This window comes from Bombus vancouverensis, unplaced genomic scaffold (assembly GCF_051014615.1).
Source record: "Bombus vancouverensis nearcticus unplaced genomic scaffold, iyBomVanc1_principal scaffold0028, whole genome shotgun sequence".
Classification (NCBI taxonomy): Eukaryota; Metazoa; Arthropoda; class Insecta; order Hymenoptera; family Apidae; genus Bombus; species Bombus vancouverensis.
This window is the reverse complement of record NW_027468919.1, coordinates 659,194-678,392: the sequence shown is the minus strand read 5'-3', so window position 1 is coordinate 678,392 and position 19,199 is coordinate 659,194. Positions and strand designations below refer to the sequence as shown.

At 37.0% G+C, this 19,199-nt stretch overlaps 2 protein-coding genes across 9 annotated transcripts in view; one reads left to right on the top strand and one right to left on the bottom strand.

The window, feature by feature from the left end:
- The window catches only part of LOC143304254 (uncharacterized), a 126,964-nt gene that overhangs the window by 70,195 nt on the left and 37,570 nt on the right, over window positions 1–19,199 (top strand). Inside the window, exon 1 of one of the 7 annotated variants that reach the window (XR_013060985.1) lies at window positions 11,288–12,688. The exons of 2 other annotated variants lie outside the window; for them this stretch is intronic. Coding sequence is in view for 1 of the 5 variants with exons in the window: in XM_076626656.1 (XP_076482771.1) it covers window positions 12,655–12,692 (38 nt within the window). In the remaining 4 variants the exon portion in view is untranslated. Of the gene's footprint in view, window positions 1–11,287; window positions 12,693–19,199 lie in introns of those variants that run through there. 4 more of the 7 variants (XM_076626656.1, XR_013060978.1, XR_013060977.1 and 1 more) reach the window with 4 other exon arrangements.
- On the bottom strand, window positions 57–3,834 carry LOC143304257 (omega-amidase NIT2-A-like). Of its 2 annotated transcripts, none has more exons than XM_076626664.1 (4): window positions 3,551–3,834; window positions 1,401–1,585; window positions 831–999; window positions 57–556 (listed from the first exon to the last, which is right to left on the bottom strand). In XM_076626664.1, exons 2-4 carry the CDS (start codon window positions 1,482–1,484, stop codon window positions 423–425), a joined length of 387 nt encoding a protein of 128 aa, XP_076482779.1. In that variant the 5' UTR covers window positions 1,485–1,585; window positions 3,551–3,834; the 3' UTR covers window positions 57–422. The 2 variants fall into 2 exon arrangements, with proteins under 2 accessions (XP_076482779.1, XP_076482780.1); XM_076626665.1 differs by lacking the exon at window positions 3,551–3,834 and adding an exon at window positions 2,093–2,747.

Below are 19,199 nucleotides of genomic sequence, written 5' to 3'. Positions count from 1 at the left end.
AAACATTTTCTGCTTTAGTGTAGAGTTACTCCTTCTTACAGACTGTGTCGTACAAATCTGTACGTCTCTGAGAAAATGTAGGTATCTGAGCCCTTACTTCCTCAACAACTTTTAGATCTGATAGAAAAAAGAAACATACGAAGTAATAAGTAATGCTTACTAATAAATTCAACAAATACAGAGGAAGATGGCTAAATCGACAAACTAACGAGACTAAAAATTAATTACATCATGGATCTCTCGCTTTTAATTTTAAGCTGTAAATTACCGATGTCGGTGACTTTTTTTTTTTATTTATTTGTTGAAATTTTTTTTTTTTTTTTCATATCGGTGACTGCCATATTCTCTTGAGTTTCCAAATCGTAAAGAATCTTTCCCCAGGGATTGGTCAACTGTGTATGTCCCCATGCGACGTAACTTGCTTAAGGAACACGAGCCGGTGATATGCAGGCAACGTATAATTGATTATCATTCGCTCTGAAACGCTGAAGTAATGACCAGTGCAGTGGTCCAGTGGTCATATTGAATGCCGCTGGATATATCAGCATTTGGCAACCTAACCCAGAGAAGCAGGAAATATGAAGCCACCGAATACCAATTAACTTCGTAGTTGCACGGTTCACATTCCATCATTTCTGAATATGCGAGGACAGTCCTCTTATTGTGCTTTTAATTCTTTTATTTGTTTCATTTTCAGCAAATATACTGGTTTTTTAAATTAAGCTTCTTTTTATACAGAGTTGCAGATTATATTAATTTTATATAGAATATATTTAAGAAAGATATTTAATTTTTTGCTAGTTAAGTATTGATCGATTAAGTTACTGTACCTTTGTTCCGATAAATGCGTGCCATTTCCTCGAATCTAATATCATAGCAAATGCCAATACCTATTTTGCAGCCCTTCACATCGAACGTCGTTAGGGAGTTACCAGGACTGAGTGAATCACTCTCTCGAAAAGTAATCTTATTAGGAATGTCGATGTCGAATAGATGTACCTAATAACATAAAAATGTAGTCGCTAATTCTATTGCTGCAACTTTTGTAATTTAATATCAAAGTTACCAACTCCTAAACTTTAATTATTTTTTATTTAATAACTGACAGCGTTTTTATCACTTTCTTTTATTAAAAAATCTTATCATTTAATAATGTTTAAAAAGGAGAAAAAATAAGTATAATAATATTTTAAGTATGTGAAAAATTTATACAACAACAAACACATTACAACAAAAATGGGCGTTTCCCGTATCATAACGTATTTTATAAACCGTAAATTATAGAATTGGTTATAGTATACGTATGTACATATGTATATTCCTAAATTATTCCTAGATAGAGTCACTTTCTTCACCCCAATATTTTCAAATTCAAAGCCATAAAGGAATATATTACTTACCTTTCGGTGTTTTGCTATCAAAGTTCCATCGGGTCCCCAAATAGTACAGGTATTGTACAATTTATCGCCCTCTATTTCAGGCATCGTACCACCAACTACATAGATGTTGTTTTCTTTAGCTGCGTTCGATGAAGCAACGCTCGTTTCACCATCAGGAATACTCTCGGCGTATTTTGGAAAGTACTCTGCATTGCAATATTTCAATTAATGAAAAATAACTGTCTTTTGTTCCAACCATAAATTAAATTGAAATGTTTGTCAGTTTTTTATTTTTTAAATTATTAAAATAACTAAGTTTTATATTTCGACTTAATTAAATATGCAATTACTTAGCTAATAGTATATATAATAAATTGTTTCTACAGGTTCAAAATGAAAAATGAATATTTAGAAATATTTAATTACGACAATGCTATTTGTGTTAGCATCAGTGGATTGTTACTCAACGACTTTGCTAGTACTTTTTGAAACATAAAGTTAGTTTTCAATTAACACTTATACTAGAGGCGGAATTATAAATGCAAAATAATTGATAATACTAATTTATAACTACCTAATTATTAGTATCTTAAAAAATATATTTATACAAAAATCACAATAATCATGAAAATGGGGAAATCCTATATTCACGAATCAATTCACAATTTATTTTGTATATTAATTAGATTCCGCGCTCATCAGTACGTAATCACTGGCGACATCGAGAAAATGTATCGGCAATTCCTCGCACGACCAGAGGATCGGAAATATCAAAGGATATTATGGCGCAGCGCGAGTGGAGAAACAGAAACATATGAGCTTAACACCGTAATACTCTTATCATAGAAATAGAAGCAGTCCTCAATTCCCGCCCGCTAACTCCTATCTCCACCGATCCAAATGATCTCCTAGCCCTCACTCCCGGACATTTCCTCATTGGCGATTCATTAATGTGCTTACGTGATCGAGATTTCAGAGACATTCCATCGAACCGACTCTCCAAATGGCAGCATATCCAACAGCTTAAACAACATTTTTGGAACCGCTGGCATAAGGAGTATTTGAACGAGCTAACCAACCGCAATAAATGGAGCAAGGGTGGACACAGCATCCAAAAGGGCACAATCGTCATCCTCAGAGAGGACAACGTTCCCTCCATGCATTGGCCTCTGGGCCGAATTATCAAGGTTCATCCAGGCGCCGATGGTGTCATCCGGACAGCTACAGTTCAGACGGCAAAGAGCATTTTGGATCGGGGCGTCAAAAGGCTTGTCCCACTGCCAATTCAACCCGATCTCGAGAAACCCGAACAACTAACCACCGAGACGAAATAAGATGGGAACTTCAACCACACCTCCCTAGTTTGATCGGTACCCTCTCAACGGGGTTACGTTGAGAATGTTACGCCATGCGGCTTACCATAGGTCATATTCTTAACTATCGATCGCGGCACTATAATGTCGCAGACGGATCGTCGCGTCTGCCTGGCAAACAAACATTGTAGTGGCAAGCGCGTGGTTCATTAAGCAGGGCGACTTCCAGAAACGTCGACTCGTGGCCCGTATTTTACCTCGCAGTAAAAGAATGTGGCGTGATCCGAACGTAGTGGCGGTCGCCTTCCAGAAAAAACGAAAAAATCGAAAGGCGTTCAGAACTTTTCGAGAAGTCGAACCGTCAACACATGTGGTATGTCGCGCATTACTTATCAACCAAAACGCAGTTACATTTTTTTTGTTCCATTTATATCTTTATAGTTAATAAGTTGTTGAAATAAACATTAATTTATTTGTGTTAATTCTGTGGAATTTCATTGAACTACCCTTATTATCATAATCGAAATAAGGGGATCGATCAGTTCGTGGCGTCGATTATTTAATCGTAACGGGAACTTACAACTCTCGTTGACGTGCTATCTCGCGATCGCGTCCCTCCGCGAACGGCCGAAACAAAATGATTCACTAAAAACTGTCCTGAATTCCTAAGAATTTATTTACCGCAAAACTGACAAAGTGTTTATTTAAAAAATGAGGTTGAAGGTAGTCCTTTTCTTTCATTTCATTCATTTTCATTTTCTTTCTTAAGTATGGCTAACACAATATCTAATCAATTAAAATTTTATATTTTCACGTGAAAAGTTTCTTTAGATAATTATTATCAACATGATGACTAACTCTTACGGATTAATACGTGTCTGTAGGGCAATCCGGTGGACTTGATCGGCTTTTTACTTCGAAAGTTGTGTAATCGGTGTCGCTTTCTTACGCATCTTTGAACTGTATAAATGTTTTAAAATTGTTTGATCCAGAATGTACCACACCGGACAATCAAGAAGGCAGGTGCCTTGACTACAGAAAATGTAAACCTCTGCAAGAAATATGGCAGATACAGTACCGTACAGCCACCGATTTTTATAGACGATCAGTGTGCAGATACCAGGGCAATGTTACGATCGTTTGCTGTCCGAACGTTCCAAACAAAGAGAAGAGAGAAATTTTAATAAAAACTGTGTACAAGTATAAGGCTTTGCGACCACCATACTGTGGTTTTAGCAACGTCTCTCATACCAGGCTGGTCGATGGTAAACCAGCTGAACTTGGTACGTTTTATGTCTTTCTTTCCGATTAATAATAAGCCATTTACTGCAAAGAATGAACTTTAAAGGCATTAAACAGCACATCAATGTACATTTCAATTAGACTAAATAATAATGCTATGATTTCATCGGTAGTAACTTTACTTATTAACTTGAATTATTTCTTTCTTTTACTTCATGTTAGGAAGAGTATCTTTTTGCTTGAAATAAAAAATTGATATAGGAGTAATAATATGGACAGAGATCAAAAACTGTTAGGGCAGAAATTACACGTTTGAACTTTATAGTTCAGTATAGTTCAAATAGAAATTATATAGAATTATTTAATAATTTGTATTCCACTGGAATAAAAATTTAATTTCTGTCTTTATCAAATCTCTATTTCAGAGTATTTGTACGTATGTACTTATCGTCTGCTGTATGATCGAATATCGAATAGGTAATAATCGTTGTTACTCGTTACGTGAGAAAAAATTATGTATATTCACAACTATGACTATTGCATTTTAGGCGCTTGGCCATGGATCGCTGCATTAGGTTTTCGTAATCCCCGAAACCCAGACAAACCACTATGGAAGTGCGGAGGTTCCCTGATATCGGCTAGGCATGTTTTGACCGCAGCACATTGTGCAGATATGGATGGAATAGAAAACATACACAATCATAATATTGCCATTCTTAGATTGGTGGAGGAGATGCCATTTTCGAGTAAGTCCTCAAATATATATATATATATATATATCTTTCTTATTTTCTTCGTAGGACGACCACGACGTAATGCATTAATGGTAGTACAAATGCCAGTGATTAAGAACGCCGAATGCAAAATAGCTTATTCCAAATTTCCTAATGCATCTGATATCACTGATGGTATAATATGCGCCGAACATGCTCAGGGTGGAAAGGATTCTTGTACGGTAATTAAGTTACAGAGTTACTACAAACTATACGGTATCTGAAGACACGTCAATTCGAATTAACATCAAATCGACGTCTTAAACATTAGAAATAATAGATAAACACAATTCAATAGTTTTGCCCACTTCTCACACCTCATGTGTGACACGTCCGCGACACTAGTGACAGTGGTCTCCGGTTCAATAACGAATCCGCGGCCAACGGGATGACAGATGGGCGTTCTCGCTGAATCTAAGTCTGACTCGTAAAAATAATTGCTGAGCGTGAAGACGTTACTCTTTGGTCGACGGGAGCGCGTAAAAGAATGCCCTTCCCGACCCGATGATGCCACAGAGGAAAACTATAATGGGGTGTGTCTAAGGACACGAGATCATCGGATTCGTCGAGGAAAGCCTTCGTTTAGGAAGTAAGGGAAATTGACGTTGCTGCTAATTGGTCAATCTCCATATCGGTAGTTAGAAAAAGATGCTAGCCGCCCTCGAGGGAAAGTTGCTAGTGGGAGACGCCGCTCGTTGAAAAATATGTCTCCCCTATCTTCCCGTAGTTGGTACAAAGACTGTTTGTCTGTTTGAAGGACTTTAGTTAACTAAACCTTAAGATTTATAACGGGCCCTCGGGCTAGCCGAACATGTACTGCGGAGACGCATCGACATCTGGCAATCATCTTACTCGAAGAATAGGGTCTGCGTGTGGCGAGCCACGGGACAGAAACCGTTGGAATGTTTACTGTCGCGTGTCGCCACGAATATTTCGTTTAAGGAGAGCTATAGAATTACTCCATACCTTTGCTAGGAAAAGCGTTAATCCCGTGACCGCGGCTACGTTCGGCGACTGACTGTCGCCTCGAGCCCAAGCTCATTATCACAACTCTCGAACAATTACAATCGGATTGAATAACTACAATTGTTCAATTACAGCTATAGTAGACTCTAGGTTACAATGTTGCGGGATTATCCAAAATTCCAAAGGCTCCGGTGTTCTTTCATCTCCGACATATAATTATATAATGACTCATTGAAAACCAGCTTTCATTTTTTGTTGATAGTATGGTAAGAAAATGTGAAGTTCGAACGCTTGTAACGATTGCCTGAGTTGCGTCATCCTTGGTTTTAAGAAAAGATAGGGAAGTCACTCAAGGGTGTCGCGGCTTCGATGTCTTTCGTAGCTGTGACGCGGAGGCCACTCGGTTGTTCTTTGAACAATCGTCAACGTGGACGAACGTCAAAGCGAAACCACGCGAATTCGGCATTTCCGATAATACGGAACACTGTAAACGCGACTGCGTTGAATTCGTTCGATTAATTCCTAGCAGTATCTATAAACAGTGAACCTAAGGCCCCATACACAACTGCATACGCTAGGTTGTAAGAAATAATAGCTATATAAGTATGTAGCGGCACATGAGTTAGAGAACGATGCAAATCGAGAGCGACTCATATTATTGTTTTGCCTCGTGACACTTACACAGTCTTGACGTACATGTAACGTCAACAAATATCTCCAACAGACTCAGGAAACCTGAACCGCCTTGCACACGACACCGACTCCCAAAACAAAGGAATATGAATTCGGCGCATAGGCATAAGATAAACGAACATCTAGAAGGGCTGAGTCTTGATCGAGTCTTTCAGTCTTTCGGTAACGGTCAAATCGCACACTTGTAATCCTATTATAAAATAAAGGTACCTCGAACTCTGGTTCAAGAACCCAACATTTTTTTATTATTATTTTCCCATTATTTTTACGTGACATTTTGGCGATCCTGCCAGGATCCATTCGCTTCAGTGTAAACGAAGTTACGATTTCGGTCTACGGACATTATTGAAGATCGAAGGATTCGAACTACTTGTGTTATGAACTTTGGTGCCAATAATTTACCACGGTGGACCAAAACAACGGGGCCACTGTCAGCATAGAACAAATCAACAGAACGAGTTTGACACTCAAACAACACATTTGAACGCGCCACAGAGGAAAACACCGCAAGGGAACCTCATTCTACGAACTTACGTATCAAGGTGAGAAAAGTCGGAATTCTTTTAAACAATATAGAACGCGAAAAGTTAGTTTCTCTAGTAACTCTAGCGAAGAGACAATATGAACAACAAGAAAGACTCAAAAGCCGAGACAAGTTTACCCTCTACAAGTGGAGTCCAAAATAAAACGGGATCACTCGATTCCTCTATCAGAGCAATTTTAGACTTAATACAGAGACAGAACGAAGAATTTCGACAACAATTTAACGAAATAAAGAATGCTTTAAAATTAGCGAACGAAGAAAATAGAAAACGCGCTAACGAAATGGAAATATTAGGTAGAAACCTCTCTCGTGTTAAACTACCACAAATAAACGTAAAATCAACTGAATTCGGTTCTATGATGACTGACGATGACGATAATATATCAGAATTAAAACACGATACTAATCCACCTCCACCTATGCCACAAAAGCCACCAACATATGTCCAACCATCCAATCCAACAGCTGCAAACTCTGAAAATCTAAAAGCTGTTTAGTATCTCCGATACTAAACGGAGAAAACGATATAAGTGTAGAAGATTTTATTCGTGAAATAAAAGAAATGAGAATGATGTGTAGCGAACAAACGTTATTATTAAAAATGATCAAAATAGAGAAAATTGTAGGAAAAGCCGCAATGACAATCCGCAATATCCATATTAACGAATTCGAAACTCTGTACGAAGGATTAAGACGTAACGTAGCTACTCAAGCATCAGTAAGAGAACACCAAGATCAGTTAAGAGTGATAAAGCAAGGAATAACCGAAAGCGTGCAAAATTATAACATTAGATTTCGACGTGTTTTCAACAAACTTCAATACAGCATTACCAATGAATATAAAGACGAACTAACTCGATGAGCGATGAACGATCGACTATACATGGTTTCTGTGATTGACTATACATGGTTTCTGTGATTGACTATGTAAGAGGCCTTCATTCAGAAATAGGACACGTGCTATTGGCTAATCCCCCCCCCCCCCAAACATCATCGATGCAGAAAAAAAGGCAATGGACGTGGAAAAATACTTTCGCGAAGACAACGCTCGCAGACGGATGACACGACAAACAACCACTCCACCATCTTATCGTAACCAGACGTCTCGTCCAGTAGGTAACCGCTTCACGATTACAAGTAACATGAATAACAAAACTCCACCCACACAAAACATTCAACCAAGAATGAATAATTTTACAAAGCTTGAAAATAGACCATTAAACGAAAGGCCACAAACGAAATGTTTCAAATGCAATCGATTGGGACACCTTGCCAATCAATGCCAAAATTTTCGAATACCGCCTCAAACAAAAGCCCCTCCAGGAATAAACCACATTCAAGAACAATCAGAATTAACAATGCTACCTCAGGAAGATTTTCCACAATACGACTACAATTACCAGGACGACCAGGATTGCGATTTTTCGTTGACTCGGGAGCAGGAATCAACTTGCTTAAACGAGGATGCTACCCAGGAAGAACAATAATACCAGACACATAGAAATTCTCCATGGAACATTCCAAATACGAATCCAATTCCAAAATTAAACTAAATTTATTCAACAAAGAGATAGAATTTTCCTTAGTAGATGATAATTTCCCTATCATAGAAGACGGCATATTAGGCTTACACGGTTTAAATCAATATCGATTCGAACTCTCCAATAAAACATTAAAATTAGATAATAATACCCTTCTGCTGCAGCAAGAACCAACCCTCGCATCGGGAGAAATCGTTCAAAAAATTGTATACTTCGACGGAAAGCCAACGCCAGTATGCTTTATCAATGGTGGTAAGTTTTCAGTCCAAATTTCTAACATTATTGAAAATATAAACACTGTAGATCAAATCGAAAAATTCAAATCTTTGATTCGACTATCGCACATAGAAAAACCTCTTAGAGAACCTATGTAGTATTTTCGTCTGTACCTACTTAAATTATATTTATCTTATTTTCCTTTAGGCATTCGTGAACGTAGTGGTAATGAACTTCAATGTGTTTAGAATTTTTTGTGAAATTTCCGTACTTTGCTATACTTATCACTCCAGAGTTATCGTCATAAATTTTTACAGGGTTATTGTCTAGATTTACATTGAAGACCTTCATAATTTCTCTAATAGACATTAATTCACTCACCGCTTCCGATAGAGCTACATACTCTGCATACGTCCAGGCTTTTGTCACACACCTTTGTTTTTTAGATTTCCAACCGATTACATTTCCATACAATTTAATTACATATCCAGAAGTAGATTTCCTATCTAAATGATCTCCTGCCCAATCAACGTCCACATAACAATCTATCGTTTCACACTTTTCATTCCTTTTCTAATGTAACCTGAAATCTTTAATATTAAATATTTCAATATTTCGGTACAAATATTTCAATATTCGCAAAGCATATTTAAAATGTGTCTCGCTACAACAATCTTGAAATCTACTTAAGATAATTCACACTATAACTTATATTGGGTCTGGTATTTGTACTAATATACAGCAATGCACCAATTAAGTTCTTGTATCCAATGTCATTTCTATTTATCTCAGCGTTTTCAATTTTTAAATTTGTTTCCGTTGGTGTACAGTACACAATTTGCTGTTTTGTAATTTATATTTGTTCGCTAATGATTCAATGTATTTCGTTTGGCTTAGTTTCATTTCATTTTTTATATAATCATACTCTATATTTATTCCAAAATATTCTTTTACTTCACTTAAATCTTTCATTTTAAATTTATCAGGTAATAGCTTCTTTACATTTTGTATCCTTTTTTTGTTTTTACTACAGATTAACAAATCGTCTACATATATTAGCAAATAAACAACATTTTCCCCCTCTCCATGAGTATATAGGCACAACTCTATGTTATTCTTCTTAAAATCCAATGTCGTCACATACCTATCAAAACACTCATACCAGTCCCTCGGACTTTCTTTTAACCCATAATGCGCTTTCGATAATTTACAAACTCTATTCGTTCCGTCTGCATATCCCTTTGCTTGATTTACATATACCTCCGAACTTACTTCGCCATTTAAAAAGGCAGTTTTTACATCCATTTGCTCAATGATTAATCCATTTTGACAACAATATGATAGAAGAGAAGAGAATATATGTCATCAACGACTACGTTTCTTTGTTGAAATCCTCTTACCACTAATCTAGCCTTATACCTGTCATCTGATTTTCTCGTGTAAACCCATTTTACATCTAATACTTCTTTGCCTTTTACCCTCTCTACCAATTTCCAAGTTTTGTTTTTATAGAGACACTCTATTTCTTTATCCATAGCCTGTTTCCAATCTTCACTATTTTCACAACAAATCGCCTCCTCAAATGTACAAACGATATCTACTCTACAATAATTTGCGTGAATCTCACTACTGTTTTCCTTTTCTGGATACCTTACTGGAGTTTTCTTATTACGTGTAGATCTCCTAGGAATCTTTAAGCTTTCAGAACTATTATCATTTTCATCTTCTCTACTTTCTAACTCTTCCTTATTCATGCTGTCCAATAAATAATTATCTTTACTATCATCGCTAACTGCATCGAATGAATTCTCCTCAAAACCGATACATTTTTTGTCTGTTTCTACGACCTCTACATGTCGCTACTGTTATTTTTACACCTAATAGGACTCTCTAACCTACTTCACTATATCCTAACAGAATTCCCATATCTGCCTTCTTATCCCATTTAGAAACTCTTTTTTGTTCTGGCCTTCTTACAAAAACTTTACTTCCATATAGATACAAATTTTCAACACTTGGTTTTCTCTCGAAGAATATTTCAAAAGGTGTCTTTCTCTCTGCAGTGTTTGCTAGTCTTCGATTTTTCAAGTACGCCGCTGTACATACTATTTCCGGTCAGTACTTTTTATGTACTTTCGCTTCCGTTAACAAGCAACGCGCCATGTCCATCGCTGTTCTATTATACCTTTCCGCTGTCCCGTTTAATTCATGTACGTAGGTTGGACAATTATTTATTATGATACCTTTATCCCTAGCAAATTTATAAATTCGATTGTTTAAGTATTCTCTTCCATTATCGCATCTTAATATTTTTAACCTCTTGCCCGTTAAGTTCTCAACTTCATTTACAAACTGTACGAGAGAATGAAAGACCTTATCTTTTGATTTTATACAATAAATCCTAGCTATTTTACTATAATCATCGATAAATAAAATAAAATATTTCTCTTCATTTAATCCGGTAGTCTTAAAGATACCGCACACGTCCGTATGAATAATTTCCATTATCTCCCTAGCCCTAGTTCGATTATTTTTGAAAGATAAATTATGAATTTTACTTTCTATATACACCTTACATTTCAACAATTCCTTTTCAAATTTATTCGGTATGACTGTCACTAGCTGCTCTTTACTTGCCCAAAATATTTAAGTATCTAAAATTTACGTGTCCTAGCATCCTATGCCATCTTTCCTTTTTACTCATCACTACGTTCGCCACTGTTTACTAAGTGCTTCTTCCTTTCAATATACTTTTCATTTTATATGTACCATTCTCTTTGACCGCTAAAGCTGTAAGTTTATTGTTCTCATCTATTATTTTTGCAATATTTCCTTTTGAAATAACCATATTATTATTATCCGTTAACTTGCCGAAACTAATCAAGTTTGCGGACATTTTTTTCACATAAAAAACTTTATTCATATTTATTTTATTTCGTTTTTCAAATGCTTCAAAATAGCTTATAACATTTCATTCTTTTGTTGCCTTTATCGATCTATTATCGCCCAAATATATATTTACCGGTTCTTTAAGGTCGATAGATTTATCAAAATAATTTACATCGTTAATAATGTGATCGGTACAACCGCTATCTAATAGGCATGTTATTTCGTTACCACTTATCTCGTTCATCTCGCTGCTGTGTGCTGCGTGCGCTGTTGCCATCCATGTGCCTGCTCCTGAGTTGCCATATTCGCTCGTGCCGGCTGCTGATTGACGATGGAAGTTTCCACGCTCCCTGTTCGTATTGCCTTTGTTTCCTCTTCCTCTGTTGCGACCACGTGTTGACCCACGCCGATAACTGTTACTGCTTCCCGCTTGGACGCCATTTTGACACTCTCATGCAAAATATCCCACTCTTCCACATTTGAAGCATCCTTCCTTTTTTGCAGCAAAGGCATTAGTTTTCATTTCTCCTCGATTAGACTTATCTTTCCTTTCCGCTATTTCTATTTTATTCTTCACGCACGCTACCGTTTGTTTCTCTTCTTTCACTGCATCTATTATATCCGCTATGTAGCTATACTCTTCGGGTAACGTATTGTTTTCGCACGTTCGCGGGGAGACGCGATCTCGAAGAAGCGCGCCAACGGGAGTCGTAAATTCCCGTTACGATTTGCTAATCAACGCCGCGAATCGCTCGATCCCTTATTTCGTTTAGGATAATAAGGGTAGTTAAATGAAGGATAACGCTGTTGCTAACAGGTTATTATATATTTTCACAAACCAACAACTTCGGTGTAACACAAAATGAATATTTGTTATGAGATGACTACGAATGAGTGCGACCTGAGTCTCTAGACGGATTATCGCGTATACTGATGGATTTGTCGACTCACTGTATTCGAATTGCTGACCGCTTGACGAGATGCTTGATTGAGACTGACTGATCTTCGGGTGTAAACCCGGTCGAAGGATGTTGACTGTTCGAAGGATGTAAAATCAGTGATGTTCGGAGACGATGCTGTGGCGGAGGAAAGCTAAGGATGGGTGTGTCTAGCGCACGGGACCATCGGATTTGTTGGTGACGATTTTGACTAAGGGAGTGAGGGAAATAGTCTTCGTTGTTAATTGGTTAAACGAAGGGTCTTAACCGCCCTCGAGAGAAAGTGGTTCGTGGGAGGAAAGTTGCATCATACGTGAGAAAAACCGACTTTCCCTTATCAAGCCGTAGTAGACAAAGGTCTTTAGAAATGCTTTGGAAACAGACGTTTGTTCAGTTTGAAGGACCTCGACTAGGAAATTCCTAAGATTTATGGAAGATACTTGAGACTATTGAGGGTACGCAGTGAGTATCCGAAGACATCTGGTTGCCATCTTGCCCGCGGTGTGTGGCCTGGGCTAGGTAGAGTGTTACGCGACGTAACACGTATTTATCATGTAATTCAGCTTTTCCCTCTCACTCACTTTTGCGCCTGCACCTTTTAATTCATTTATTAATTTTTCAAGATCGCTAAAAAACGATGCTGAATCACTATATTTATCAAGACTTATCTTCTCCAATCTCCTTCTGCACACGATCTAGTGCCGTCGATTCTTTCAAGTACACTTCGTCGAACTTTTTCATTATTTCATACGCTGTTTTTTCTTCCCTAATATATTCTAATTGTCTATTTGAGAAGGCACTGTAAATTATATTTATCGTCTTCAGATCCATTTTATCCCAGTCTGGATTGTCTGTTTCAGTCTTCACTCTAGTTATAACAATATCACATTCTTTATATCTCAGAAACATTGTTATTCTTTTCTTCCACATACCGTAACCCTCACCATCAAATATCGATAGCATAATTTCCGATCTCTCCATTTTAATTGATTTCCTATTCTTTACTCAAGCGTTCCTACGTGCTTGAAGTATTTTTTCTTTTATTTTATATTCTTTGAACGTTTCTTCCCTTACTAAACTCGCAAGACTAAAAACCACGCACTAAATAGCTTGCAAAACTAGTAACCACGCTCTGCTACCATGTTAAGGTATAGAGAGGATTCGAAAATACAAATAGCTTACTTTATTTCGCACACAACAGCTATACATATATATATTACACTCTGAAGACTTCGATAACCTTCTTGCACGCACGCTTGTTGTCAACCACCTCCTCTAGATTCTCCTAACAGCCTCCAATCGTCTTTTGTCTCTACTGAGACCTGGACGCCCTCTGAAGCTTACACACACATTCACGTGTACAGTGTAAATGTATCATCTGCCTAACAAGATCATCAACGTAAAATCCTACCGTCCTCTCGAACATCATAAAACCGAAATAAATAAACAGATGACTGAAATGTTAAACAAAGAGATTATAGAACCCTCCGACTCCCCCTATAACTCTCCTGTCTGGATCGTTCCAAAGAAAATCGACGCATCAGGGAAACAAAAGTGGCGAGTAGTGATTGACTTTAGGAAGTTAAACGAACTAACAGACCAAGACGCGTATCCACTACCTGACATTGACGATATACTATCACAGCTAGGAAATGCGAAATATTTCTCCTCTTTAGACTTATCCTCAGGGTTCCATCAAATACCCATGGACGAGAATTCAAAGAAATACACTGCATTTAGCACACCACAAGAACACTTCCACTATAATAGAATGCCATTCGAGCTCAAGAACGCACCTGCTACCTTTCAAAGAATGATGGATACCACGTTAAGAGGTTTGATTAACAATCATTGTTTCGTTTATCTCGATAATATCATTATATTCGGGCAATCGATAGAAGAACATACTAAAAACTTAGTCATTATATTCCAAAGACTCGGGAAAGTAGGTCTAAGAATACAACCAGATAAATGTGAATTCTTAAAGCCCGAATTAGAATATCTAGGACATGTAGTGACAGCAGATGGAGTAAAACCTAACCCTAAAAAGATAGAAACAGTAAAGAATTTCAAACTACCAAAAAATCCTACAGATGTAAAATCATTCCTTGGGCTAGCTGGATACTATAGAAAATTTATTAGAAACTTCTCTAAAATTGCCAAACCTCAATCTATTTTTAAAGAAGGACATTTAGTATTAATTCATAACGATCATAAAGAACACAAGATAGATACTGAATGGCCAGGGCCATACACCATTGAAAAAGTGAAAAACCCCTTATTATGAAATAATAGTAAATCACTCGATTAGGAAAATACATGGTAACCGTATTAAACCTTACTTTCCAGGACGATCTTCACCTTCTTCATAGTTAGCTAAGCTAAACGTTATACCCCTTAATGGTAGTTCTATATATCAAGAAAAATTAGCTCATGCGTACTTATATAGCGAATCTGTAAACGTAATTATAGGTTTAGACATTAAGGATATATATGCAAAACTCAGCGAAATTAAAAGATTTAGACTAATGTTAACAGAACATTTTAAAAGTGAATGCCCGTATTCCAATGAAATGATTACACGCGCTCGCAAAAGAAATTTAGACAATGTAATCATGCATATTAAATTTATGACACACACTTGTTACCGAAGAGGGTCATTGAATTTTGTTGGATTCATTTCTAGAAGTCTATTTGTAACTCTGGATAACGATAATTTAGAATTAATGAATAAAAATATAGATAAATTTTTTGATGAAAACAATAACTTAAAAACCAATATAACTTACAAAACAAATTTCAAAACTATAGCTTTACGCTTAACTGACAGTCTAGAAGAAATCCTAACAAAAATTGAAAACGCTCCAAAAATCATTAATAATGTATAATCGTATAGAATGCACCTCAATCAAATTTCCAACGAAGTAAACTCTCTTAATTATGAACATAGAATTAGAAGTCTTAAGAAATAGGAACTAAGTGTCTTATAAATTATTAGTTATATTGATCTAGCATTACTAGGAACATATGTATATTTAACAAAATAGGATTATTCGATATTATAAGCAAATGCCTACCTTCCAAATTATGTATTCGCGTATTATGTTGTAAAACCAAAGAAAAAAAAAGACACAGGTATAAGCAATATCTCTAGACCAATAGAGACACCTAGCGCACCTTTAAACACATATTCCACACCTGAAATACAACCATTACGAGAATTACCTGAAGACACCAATTCAGTCATCCTCGAAGCAAGGCATGTAAGATTCCAAAAGGGCATACAAAAGGAGGCACTACACCGAAAATAAGAGTCTGGAGGACCAGCCGCACTCTAACACTGGGGGAATGTAACGTCAACAAATATCTCCAACCGACTCAGGAAACCTGAACCGCCTTGCACACGATACCGACTCCCAAAATAAAGGATTATGAATTCGGCACGTAGGCATAAGATAAACGAACATCTAGAAGGGCTGGTTCTTGATCGAGGCTTCAGTCTTTCGGTAACAGTTTAATCGCACACTTGTAATCCTATTATAGAATAGAGGTATCTCGAACTCTGGTTCAAGAACCCAACATTTTTTTATTATTATTTTCCCATTACTTTTACGTGACAAGCAAAGCGTAACGATAAACAAACTCCGGGCAAAACAATGTTGCCGCTACGTGCAATCGTCAACCGAGGTTGAATTTAAAGTTTTCGATACTCCCCCGAGTATAAATAAAAGAACACGATCGTTAAGACAGTTAGTATCGAACATTCTTATAGCGAATTAATATCGAACGAACGTAAGCATTACCTTGTATACACATATCGAGCAACACTAAGCGAACGACGACTAATTCTGTACTGCAAATAATTTTAAATACATTTGACTACACTAAGTATCAACTCGTCTGGTCATTAATCAACAACGCGTTTAATCGCCCTCCACATACATGTTGTATAAGCTACTATGTGTATATTTATTTATGTTTCCCATAGTACAGACGTATTCCTTATTTTATTGTAGCTGTGTAATTTCAGTAGTCTTGCATAAAGGACATCTGTTTTGTTGCAATTGTATCAGCTATTAATTGTAATACTGGAAGCGTTTGTATCTAATCGTCATGCATCTGTGGTGGCACTCGACCATGGAACTTTCCAACGGCTTCGCGACACAAAGCGCTATACCTTCAAAGCGTAAAGCCGATACGCCTAATGTACCATCGATATCCCTACAGTTCTTTCGCCGAATATTCGGAAGAATGCATACGCGGCAACCGTTGCGGACATCTAATAAACGCGTGCGTAGTGGAGATATCGAGGGGCAACAAAGAAAAGAATCCATTTGGTTTCGAATCAAAGATTCATTCTGCCCCGAGCTGCGGAGTGCGAAAGGCTAAGCGTCATAGCGAAGCAAACGCAATTAGAGATACGTGATTATTGACTCTTGATAGTTAATCGTTAATCGTTGATCGTTAATTGTTGTTCATCGTTAATCCTTAATTGTTTTTGATCGTTCATCGTTAATCGTTAATTGTTGTTGACAGTTAATCGTTAGTCGTTAATTGTTGATCATAAATTGTTGACTGTTGATTGTTAATAATTTAATTAACTTTTTTGTTGAAAATCAAGAGTATTTCTTGTGGGCACCTTCACCCACTATCCACCTCACATCGTTATTCTACATACGGAAGGCAAGATTGATATCAAGTTCGAAGGACAGACCGCAGAAGTCTGGTCTCTGCTATTACCACGAGACCTTTCGAGACCGCGCAAGGAAGTGCCGGGCCAATGGACCCAGTGAAACGAGACCAGCTGTCCGTAAACGCGGCATGTGGCGATGGCTTTAGTATCCCGTCGCATTTTCGTGACGGACAGGGCACCAAGGATCTCTTTCCTCGTGAACACCGGTGTCAATATAAACGTATACCCGTGCAACAAACTACGCGGATCCGCGAACAAAGATACGTACGAGCTGTTCGCGGCGAATCGAGTGGTCGAAGCAAACCGAAAACGCCTTTCGCGAGTCAAAACGCGTCGTCTCTGACGCCACAATGTTAGTGTCACGACCGGCATACTTCAAATCCGATGGACTGACGATGGAAATAAAGATGTGGCGGCACTCGGCGACAATCGGCGGCAATATCGCTGAAGTGTCTAATGAACCATCAACATCCCAACGGTCCTTCCGCCGAAGGTTCTAGAAGAAAGAGCACGTGGCAACGGTCGCGGACGCCTAGCAAATGCAAATGCATGGTGGGGATGTTGAGGGATGACAAAAGAAAGTAATCGGATTCGATCGAAAGTCAAATCATAAGAGCTTCAGTCTTGGAAAGTCACGCCTAGAGTTTGGAAGTGGATTGTAAAGTGAATTGTTGTTAGAAAAAAAATAAAGTTTCTTTTTTTTATTTTTCACCTCAAATTTCTTTTTTTATTTTGTTATTTTACGTGACATTAGCGCATCCGGTATCGGCAACAGCGCGTGAACGACAAATGGCAGCCGCTAGGATTCGTTACAAAATCTTTGTCTCCCGTGCGATTAATTCTGTATTTGGAATAATTTTAAATATATTTGACAATATCAAGTATCAACTCGTCACGTCATTATTTAAATCATCCACCACAAATCCAAAAACAGAATAAGGAAAACAGAGAAAAGAACAAATAGAAAATTAAGTTGCTAACATGTTTTTCTATAATAATATTTTAACATCAATATTGTAATACGCAATGTGAAAATGAAAAAATTGGAAGCAACCGAACAACGGATGAAACTAAATCACTTCGCTGCTTGTAAAGATAACTTTTAGTGTTATAAACATAAGTCAAGTAGCAAAGAGCATAAATTGAATTTACCCAAACTCTTCTTGAAATCTGACAAAATGATTCTTTATTTTGTCAAAAAAATCTTTACGTATTTTCCATTCCCATTCGTCGCTTTTTTCAGTGACGTGTTTATCGCTACGTCGAAACTCCGTCGGGTAGCAGTTAATTTCATTTAAAGTAGAAAACTATTCAGAAACGTGTATACGTTACACAGCAACAAACCAGTCACCCTGTTATTACCTCGTTCTCAACAGTTCAAATTTCAGGGACAACCGACTACTTAGTATCGACCCAGTACGTCATATTTACTCGCCAAAAGTATTGTAAACGAAAATTGTAACCAGACGTGCCGTTAGTAACTACCATTTTTCGCGAAACTTCTTTTTCATTTGGCGGAAATTTAAACAAACCCCGAAACACCGTGGCGTTTTGCAACTGTCTTTAATCCTTTAAGATAAAAAAGATTGACGCAAAATTTTGACGGGATGAAATTTCACGATATATTCAGGTGAAACGATGCGAAATTAGAGCGAAGCTTATAATGGGAATATAGTTTGCTTGTCTGTTGTCATAAAATGAGATATGCAGAATATATTAAAAAATAGAGTATATGTAATACGAAACTTTATATTATTCATGTTATTATGGACAAAATATCACAATATGTTCATATATTTAAATCTCCTCCGAAAAAGATTATTGTATGTAGAACACAGTTTAACTGCATTTTGAATTCTTGTTTATCAGATCACAATTGATAAGTTGATATTAGGATGATTATCCTCATTTGAAACAATTTTGTGACTGTTACTTGTCAATATACTTTATATCTTATGTACATTTTAAATATAGTACGCAAACTCGAAGTTGCAAGGAACATTAATAAAAAT